This window comes from Monopterus albus, unplaced genomic scaffold (assembly GCF_001952655.1).
Source record: "Monopterus albus unplaced genomic scaffold, M_albus_1.0 scaffold186.1, whole genome shotgun sequence".
NCBI classification, from domain to species: Eukaryota; Metazoa; Chordata; class Actinopteri; order Synbranchiformes; family Synbranchidae; genus Monopterus; species Monopterus albus.
In genome coordinates, this window is record NW_018128066.1 from 2,440,346 (window position 1) to 2,450,812 (window position 10,467).

General features: G+C 41.9%; 1 protein-coding gene across 3 annotated transcripts in view; it reads right to left on the reverse strand.

The window, feature by feature from the left end:
- The window catches only part of LOC109969948 (insulin-like growth factor 1 receptor), a 64,797-nt gene that overhangs the window by 22,851 nt on the left and 31,479 nt on the right, over positions 1-10,467 (reverse strand). For all 3 annotated transcript variants that reach the window (XM_020617183.1, XM_020617182.1, XM_020617184.1), the window contains 5 exons: positions 4,110-4,413; positions 3,224-3,360; positions 2,254-2,398; positions 1,413-1,621; positions 1,048-1,174 (listed from right to left, as the gene is read on the reverse strand). In XM_020617183.1, coding sequence (XP_020472839.1) covers positions 1,048-1,174; positions 1,413-1,621; positions 2,254-2,398; positions 3,224-3,360; positions 4,110-4,413 — 922 coding nt within the window. The remainder of the gene's footprint in view (positions 1-1,047; positions 1,175-1,412; positions 1,622-2,253; positions 2,399-3,223; positions 3,361-4,109; positions 4,414-10,467) is intronic.

The window sequence follows — 10,467 nt, forward strand, 5'->3', positions numbered from 1 at the left end:
TATATATATACACACACACACACACACACACACGGGTGCCACTAGCAGTTCTGGGCCCTATGAAAAGATCTGAGGTTGGGTTGCACTAATGACCCATGACCCATGACATCACGCTGATAAACTGGAGTATCCCTCTCCTCTTCGGCCTGGAGGACATGACCTCAACGATTTCCAAAAGAATTTCATATTCAGACTAATCAGACCAGTTTTCCACTTTTCCTCAGTCCATCTTAAATGAGCTTGAGTCCAGAGAAAGTGGTTTTCAAATCACGGCCATTCAATATTGGTTTTCATCCTTGTCCCTTGCTTACACAGATTTTTCTGGACTCCCTGAATCTTTTAATGATATTTTATACAGCAGGTGATGAAAATCCCAAATGCTTGCAATTTTCATTGAGAAGAGTTTTTCTTAAATTGTTGAACTATTTGTCAAACAGAGTGGTGACCCTCACCCCCCATCCTCACTTCTGAAGGATTCAGCCTCTCTGGGATGCTCTGTTTGTATTCTGTCATGATTCTGACCTGTTGGTTTGTTAGCATTACACAACTTCCCCAGTTTTTACTGCCCTTGGCCCAACTTTTTTGAGTGTGTTGCTGGTCCCAAAATCAGAATAAGCTTATGTAAACCAAAACATATTAATCTAAACATTACATATCTTTGCTATGTTATAAAATGAGTATGGGAGTTTTCAAAACATTTTGTTTTTATTTACAGCTTACACAGCATTCCAACTTTTTTGAAATTGGGGTTGAATTTAAATGAGCATTAACTCATCTTTTTTTGCTGATTTTCTGGAAATTTGCTTAAATTTTGCACTAAAATTGAAAGGAAATCTAGCTGCTGGTTTCTTTGTTGTTCAGGATATTTTAAATCCTGCTAATAAATCTCATAGTAAGGTTCCAGCAGATCACTGACTTTTGCCATTAAGCAAGTTGATTGATAAGTTTGGGGAATTAAGTTTCAGTTCCTATCACTGCTACAATCAACAGCAGTCAGTCTGGGGAAAAGAAGAAGCCAGCAACTGGGGTTACTCTTAAAAAACGTACGCCTCCTTGTAGTAGACGACAAAGCTGATGAGGTCTCTGTAATCGGGGGGCCGGTAGCGTTGCCAGGTCAGTTTTATTCTTGTACTGCTGGTGCTGTTGGACTTAAATTTCAGGACAGTGCTTTCACCTAGGTGGGCATCAGAGCAGAATTATAATGAAAGCACTTCAGTATGTTTCTCTTAAAATTTGCAGAAAATAGTCACGTTGAAGGAGTAATGCAGTAAACACTGACACATGGTGCAGTGCAACATCAAGCTTAGAGGAGGTGCATGCAAAATGCAAGTAAGCTACAGTAATTGCTGCACTTGTACTGGACATAATGTCAATTTTTGTGGTTTTCAGACTGAAGCTCATTTGACCCTTACAGCTGGCTCTGTCACCATTGTTTCGGAAATCGCTCTCATCAAAGTGACCTTGGATGCCCGTGTTGTCCCACATGTTGTGTATCTCAGACATGCAGAGCTTTGGGTTGGCTCTGAAGAACAGCTTTCCTTTTTTGATAGTGAGGTTGTGGTGCTTCCAGTCCCACAGGTACTGGAGCTGCTGGTTGTCCAAAGCAGAGAAGGCGTACAAGCTAGTGGGCAGAAGAAGAAGAAGAAGAAGGGATGAATAAATGATAATCAACAATGTGCTTCTATATTCACTGTTTCTGCTTACGTTTATTGTGTGTATAGTGATGCATGTCAAGCTGAAGCCCAGCTTTTCCTCAGTGACAATGCTTATTTGCAGTGCATAATGGAAAATGCACAATGAGGTTTTGAAAGAGGTGGAACTCCTATATACCCACTTGTCCTTTTCTATAAGCCTGAACCAAAAGGTAGCAGCAGCCTACTTCACTCTTCTCTGTGGGTCTCCATTTTCAGCTAGTGGTTTAATGACCCAGTTACACAGCAGAGGGGACAGTTTGACAAAGAGATAAAAATCACCTGGGAAACCAGATTAACCGGGGACTGGGTTTTTGAGGAGAGGAGGTTAGAAGAGTAACTGGATAACACCCAAATATTCAGGAATGACTGTAATGTGGTCCTTGGGACAGTAAGACTCCTGTGAAACGAAGGACATGCAGATGGAGACGGAAGTGAAGGTCTCTCCATGACCCTGGGAGAACTATTCCCTAGGCTTTTGGTAGTTATGCTGCATTCAAGGTCTTGCTCTTGGGGCTAAAACTGGGAAAGTATTTGTGTGTGTGTGTGTGTGTGTTCCTACTCCTCCAGAAGTTCTTCTCCATCGATGTATCTGAGGCTGCGGAGGAAGGTCAGCGAGGTCAGAGTGTGGGAGTGTCTGATCCGTACGTAACCCGTCACCCTCTGGATCAAACCTGTGAAACTCTCTAGCTCTGCCACCATGTTGTCTACACACACACACACACACACACACACACACACACACACACACACACACACACACACACACACACACACACACATTAAAATCTTAATTTTACCTGTCTATTTAGTCTATGTATGTATTTATGCACTTACTCGCAGCTTTTATTACCGACTTATGTCACTGTTGTGGTTGGACTGACCCGAAAGTCTTACTTTAATATTCCATGCTTTGTATAACTCGTGGAACTTTTGATATGTTTTACTGACAACAAATTCAATATGTCAGAAAAGAAATCACACTGGCCTAAATTTCCTTGTCTACCTACTCTCTTCTGTTCTCATTTTTCCTCATGAATTAACTTTTTGCTTGCCTGCCTATTCTTGACTATGGCTTTGAGTAACACCTGGACATTTTACAGTTCCCCGAGACTAATCCTGACATGACCTCTACAACACAAAAACAAATTAGCATCAAAGTGCTTTGAGCATTCAAGCCAAGTAGTGCTGTTGAGTAACATACTTATTGTGTTTTTAGCCTAAAACCAAAGTGGATACAATCGTTCTGAATCATAAAATGTTCTACAATGATGAAACTATGATTCTTACTCCAAAAAATAATTTGTGTTTTTATAGTACCATATATTTGAATTTCCCAAGACTGGAAAATCTGGAGCTAATGTCTTGCAGATCTACTACAGTAGTGTCATCAGCTCTAGTTTAACATTATATGAAGAATGTTGAAGTTAATGGGCACTCCTTTGTCCTCCAACTGACACTGGCAGCAGTAAAAATGGCATAGAAATGTTGGCATTAACAGCAGTCTCACTGTGGTAAACTGAGATACTTACGGCCTCTGCGGATATTGATGTGCAGGTTGCCTTTGATAACAGTGCAGCCTTTGAGAGACTGAGCAGCATTCATGGAGTCGATGACCTTCTCCTCACATACTTTATCACACAAACCATCACAGGCTTTACAGAACATACTGGAGGCAGAAAGATATGGAGAGAGACGGGAGACGGTAAACATGCAGTGTGTAATTTCACTGATGTATCTTCATTTGCTAAACTCTTGTGGTTCTCCTCTGACCTTCAGTTTTGTTATTTCTGTCCCCGGCGGATTTAATGCCAATGTTTTGCTCAGCAGCACATACGATAAATTGGAAACGGTACAGAGTAGATTAGCATGGCCCCTGCGAAAGGATGACACGCAAACTCATGAAGCGTTTCCACATTTTTTTGGGCGGCTATGGCTCAGGAGGTAGAGCAGGTCGTTTCCTAACTGGAAGATTAGCAGTTCGATTCCCAGCTTGCCCAGTCAACATGTTGACGTGTCCTTGAGTAAGACACTGTATTATTACAGGAGTAACACCAGTTGCTCCCGGTCATGACACCGGTGCGTGAATCCGTGAGTGCTTGGGAGTGCGAATGGGTGAATGGCCAAATAGTGTGAAAGCACTTTGAGTGTGCTGCAATGCATAGAAAAGTGCTATAAAAGTATGAGACCATTTACCAGTTCTACAGGCCCAGCTAAATGACGTATCCAAACACTTTCATGATATAAAACTAACTATGACTGTACCACTGTGCTCCCTGTTGCATCTTTTATATAATATTCTCATCTTCTCCCGATGAAACCTTAGAATGAACTAAGAGCAGGATGTGAAACTGGTTTCAATGCGATGCCAACAGCAAGACTACCACCACCATGTGGTCAGGGTAGACTGCAGCTCACCTGTTGGGTGCGGTGCGCGTATACCCAGATGGGCATTCGGGCATACACTCTCCACCGTGGATGATGAAGCTGTCAAACTCGGGGAGGTGGACTTTGGAGCAAAGCTCAGCACTGATGCAGCGCCAGCCCTCGAACTTGTAGGTGCCGGGAGGGCAATCAGCCACACAGCGCTCTTGGTGGTAGTAATGCACACATGCAGCACATGCTGTGTCACTGTCAGGGACTGTGCAGCTGCCCAGACACTGAGGGTGGCAGCACTCACCATCTGCTGTGCATGCTCGTCGTGCACACTTCTCTGGGCATTCTGGTGACAAGACAGACAGAAAAGCAAATCATTCATCAATTCAAACTGCAATAAAAATGCCATAAGTTTTTTTTTTAAGGTTTTCACATCTTCCCTATAATACAGTATAGTTGATATTAACAGACATCAGTACATACATCCCACTCTTTACTATATTACATACAGTAAGATTGTCAACTTTTCTTGCTTGTGATTTCAACTGGATTCCACGAGCAGAATAAAAATTGATCTTACATTTGTTATTTACATATTAGAGCTGCAAAGAACACATTTAATAGGCTGTATTAAATTTAGTAAAGCAGTTTTTCAGCTGATATATATTTTACACCAGAGCTTTTCATTAATGTTTCCCACAATGTTTAATGTCCTATGGTTTTGTCTAATAGCCCAGTCCATGTTTTCCAATGAGCACTGCTACCAACTCTTTCGGTTCTTGTAGCGTCCCTCTAAATATTAGGATATTCCAACTGATGACAGGAAAAATTGACCAAAGAGCTCCAGAAGGAGCCCAGTACTGGCCCACTGGCCGTTCTGTTTTGTGTTGTTGTTTGGTGATGGTGGGCTATATAAATAAGTTTGGCTTAAATGATGCTATGTCTTAAAAGCAGTTGCATGTGTTAGTATGTATCCTGTAAGGTATAAACAAAGGGGCATGGATATCTGAACAAAGAACAACTAGACACAAAAAATATACTAATTTGGGTTCTGTCATCCATTTATGTTAGCCAGGAGCTGTGTTTAAATAAAAACCAAAAAAGTGAGGTTATGGAAAAATGTGTTGTTTACAGGATGCTGAGTGATAAAACACTGCAACATGTTGCAACATGTTGCCTGTATCAGCTCTGTCAAACAAAGTGAAGACACCTGGCTAAAGGAAATGCGTACTGATACTCCACTTATTTATATTTCAGTGATTTATCCAGAATGCCTCTAGAATCAGCTTTATTCAGCAAACTTGTACTGGATTTATTACTGGGTTAACAATGGGTAAATTGATGCTGAAAGAGCTGGATGCTGACTGTAAGGCTCTTTGAAGAAAAGCTTCCAAAAACAGATGCCAAATTGGAAGTTGTTTTTTTAAGCCTGAAACAGCCATGATCCAGTACCTCTCTATCTTAGGGCAGAGACACACTAAGCTGACGTGAAAGAACTAGCAGTGCTTGAAGGCCAACTGCTGTCACCTCACGTCGGCTTTGTCTGGGCCAGCCGGGTAGAAAAAGTGACACTTGAACACACCACACAGATTACAGCCAACACCCCAACTATCATGTACGTTCTGTGTTTGTGTGAATGGAATAACTCCCCCTACCAGCAGGTGGCCAAATCTGTATTCGCCATTCAGAAAGGGACAGAAGAACCAGAATGCATAAGTATAAACAAAGCTATAAACAAAAACACCTCTTGTTCAAAACTGCTTGCTTCTGATCAAAATGTCTGAGAAGAATATGCAAATGGAACTGGCCGTCTCTGGTTGTGGAAGAAGAAAGGAGATAGAGGAAGTGAAAAGCAAGGAGAAACTGCACTAAATGGGTGAAGTCATGGTTACTACAATGATTGGCTGAAGGGGCATTCCCAAACCGTTCTCTTCTTATGCATTGATTCGCCAAGCTCAACAGCCACTCAGAGTAGTCTGTCTCATTGATGAGGCTTGACCACCAACGCCGATTCAATATGTTGAATTGGCTGAAAAGCCCGATAGGGACCGACTAGTGTTGACGGTGCGGGACACACTAGGAGAACAAACCCCAAAAAATACTCTCCAACAGCCCGACGTCAACTGTCAGCTTGGTGTGTGTCTGTCCTTACAGAACAAAGCTTGAAGAAGCACGCTTTTCAAGAATATGGTTGTAAAGAAAATGCATAACAGGTTTTTTTTTAAAACCATCAACAAAACAACACAACACAAGAAATGGCCATCAGTCCATTTTTTGTTTGAAAACAGGGGGTTAATGCTTTATTCATACAATTTATTGGCAACCCACATAAAATGAAAAGCAGTACCTTTGATATGTTTAATAATAGCACTGCAACTAACAATTTATTATTGATTAAACTGTTTATTACTATGATTAATGGTTGCATAAATATATTCAACAATACATACATAACAATAGCAGATTTTTTTTGTTTTGTTTTTTAAAGTGCATTAGCTACAGTTCCCAAATATTTAGGGCCTGAAATTAACACTGTCCTACTGTCTGGGGCAGGGTTTCCCAAAGTTTTCAGCCCGCGACCCACAAAATATTGTTGCAAAAGACCCGCGACCCACTCACCCCACATGCAACATGCTGCACACAGAACAATGCACAGAGGCGCAAGTTGATTGATCAAGCAGGTATAACAACAAACCGATCACTACCTAACAACCAAATGTTCATTTTAGTAATAAAGGGGTTTAATACAATATTAAAATGAATGTCAGTGTAAAAACAAATGTAACAAGTGCACACAATATGCAAGAGCAGGACAAAACATGAACATAATGAGATATGTGTGCATGCATGCATAATGCACAGCTTGCGCAAAAAGTCACCTAATGTGATGGATGGGCAATGTGCATGGAGCAAAGGTGGTCCATTCTGGGTTTGATTTTGGAGATGGCAACTCGGAGATCATCCTCCACGTCAAGTCGCGATCTATATTTATTCTTTATGTAAGTCAGTGCCGAGAAAGTCTTTTCACATAAATAGGTCGAACCAAATGGCATCAGTATATCCATAGCGGCCCTGGAAAGTTGCGGGTATTCCCTCTCGACTGAAATCCTAAACTTAGCCAGCGTCTTGGAATCAAATGTGGTCTTTAAAGTCCGATCAGAAGATAGTTCAATGAGCGTGTCCTCCATGTCAGACGGTAGGTGATTCACCCTGTCTACAGTGAACGGGGATCTTATCCAATCATATTGTTCTGTGGCCGTTTCCACAGGGAGGTACTTTGTAAAATGTTCCAGAAGTGCTTGAAGGTGAGTAGTGATAGACCTCCTAACAGTGTTTATGCTCAGTGTGTTGTCCTCCATGAATTCCCCCAGCTCAGAAAACATATCAATCTGTCCCATTTCAACGCGTTGTATCGAGCGCTCCAGTTTGCTTGTGAATGCCCGGATCTTATCATTCAGTGACATGATGCCTGCGTTTTCACCTTGCAACGATGTATTAAGTCCATTCAGTTTCTCGAAAATACTTGACAAATATGCCAGTCTTGTGAGCCAGTCAGGATCAGTGAAGTGCTCAGCGAGCCGGGATCCCTGTCCGATAAAAATTGTTTGCCGACATGGTGTTTATGGATTTGGCGGGCTTTATCGGAGGTAGACGGCATTTCTAGCGGCTGTGCTTCTCTTTCCTCCGCTATCATGTCTGTTGGCTTCTCCATCGGCTTCTCCGCCGGGTTGTCTCCCAGTTTCCCCGCCTGCTCCTCCGCTGGTCTCTCTCTATTGTCTTTTGTTGATAACAACCACCGTTTCATTCTAGTGGAAAAAAAAACTAACACCAACTACATTAGAAACAGTTGTAAGCTAGATGTAAAAAAGTAGCTGTCATGGTCGCTTGTCACTGTGGTGCTGTGAATAGATGCGTGATTGATGGTGTCGTTCATCTGTCATAATCACCTCCCGTCAGAGACATAGTATTTAGGCCTAATATTTCTACTGTTTTTTGTTATTTTAAATAAACATGTTTATGTCCACATTATGCAGTTTTATGAAAAAATATTACCAAAATATATGAAAGCAAATTTGCAGTTTCTCAGTGGAAATGCAGTCTAGTTTACATTATGATTGGGAATCATCCCGCGACCCCCACTTTGGGAACCACTGGTCTGGGGGACAATAAAAATAGCACTCAGGACACAAAGATTCAGGATCTGGGACCATTTTGGGACAATAAAGTAAACTGCCTTATAGAGCAAGCATTTTGGAGTGGCAAAATATGAAAAATGACCTGGGCTCTGAGTTCATGTAATATAAAAGTCCTGCACTTTTGGGTGACATGTAAATCCAAGAAGAAGAAATCTACTGTCATTAGAGTGTGACCATAAAATGATCTTCCAGCATGCCTCCTGACTGACACGGATCCCAATCAGCACCTTCAAATGGTGTGGTCCTGTCAACCATTCAGCAGGCTGTTTGTGCTCAGCAGGAGGCCATCAATGCAGCATTTCTCTAACACACAGTATTCTTTCTCAGCTCCCAGACTTTACTGCCCCATGACTCCATCTCGCCCTCTGACCTCTACGATGGGCTGACGGGAGCAGTGCCGGAAAGGTGTATTTTTGCAGTGTGATGATATACAGCCTTTAGCCAGCTGGGGGAGAGGAAGGACATAATAGCTACCTGAAGTTGGTCTCAGACTGGAGATGAGTGTCTGGAGCTTCTTAAACACTCACTCGATCAGCAGAGGGTGGACAGAGGTGAGCAGGTGGATGGGTACATAGTGTACAACAGCCGTCCACTGGATGGATGCTACATAACAGATCTCAGGTTATTATCCTTCGTGTTGCGGATGTCAGCCCTGCCCCGTTCCCACTACCACAGTGTCCTCCTTACTACACTTTAGAGACAGGTTGATGCAGAGCTGCAGCACGAAAGGAGGAGGCAGAAAAATATGGGCAGGAGGTAGAGGAAGAGAGTGGTAGGTGTAGAGGGTGGATCAGGATGAGAATGGACTGCAGAAGAGGACGATGGGGAAGAAGACATATAGGAGGAAGGGCGGAGAAAGAAGAGTTTAAAGATGAGGTAGTAGAGGAAGAGAACTAAAAACATTTAATAATTGTATACTCATGTAATTGAACCACACCTGAAATTATTTACTGCAGTTATTTGTTTGAGAATATTAAGAGAAGACATTTAGTAAGCCCATCAAAAGGATAAGAGATAAAACGCTGATGATTTTACCATGAAAAATGATTGTTTTAAGCAAATTAGATTTTTATCATTTATAAGTACTCTACAAGTACTCTACATGAGACTCTACATGAGTTATTTCCCAAGTCTTTTACTTAGTCTGAAAGTTGTATTAAAGTTAAGGGGTGTGTTATAGGAATCTACTGTTAGTTGTACAATAAAACAGTTCAATTTTTCCATTCTGTCATATATGCACCATTCTGGCTGTGGGATAAAGGACAGCTATCAAAAACAGCGATACATTTCATAGCGAACATTTCTGGGTTGTTGCTTTTAAACTGCTTTACAGCCAATTCTACAAGTAACAAGTAAACAATCAAAGGGGCAAGTGGAGAGGTCAGTCCCGCTGTAAGATTTGAATCTTATAGGCTTCAGTCACTTTATAAGCTTTAGTTACTTTTCAGTTCATTTTTTTTTTTGTTACTTTTCATACCTTTATTTTTCTTGCTTATACATATTAAAACTGTATTGATAACTGCTGTATTCTACTGAGTGAAACTTTGGAACTGTATGCTGCAAATTCTGTAGAGACAGGATGTCTGTATCTTCAAGTAACCAGAAGGCCTATTTTACATTTTAACAAAGACCTGTTGGCCTGTTTTGCACCTCCACCTAGACCCACTTAGCATATTCCAAGTTCTGCCTTGTCATGTGGTATCTTGCAGAGACAGGGGGCCTACAACCTGAGATGACCACCCGGCCCGTTTAGCATACTCACTACGTCCTGCTTTGTCCTGCAATAAAATCACACACACACAGGGGGTATGCAGCGCAGACAACCCATTGTTCAGTGTTCATTGATCAAGTGGCCGCCTGAATATCACAACACACACACACACACACACACACACACACACCTGGATTAGATCACATTTCAGCAAGCAGGCGCAGGCAGGGGTTGACCTGCTCATGCCAAATGGCCAATAGGATTATGAAGCATGAAATGTTGTACCTCTGTCCAGGGCGGGCCTAGCCCAAGGAGATAAATCTAACGTAAAAACATAACTCGGGGCTCGGAGAACAGATTTCCCGTGTGAGCTCCGTCTCTCTGACCCCAGCGCTGTGTGACTTCACCTGTGCCCAGACTTTGCGTACACACACACACACACACACACACACACACACACATATACATACATACATACATACACACACACACA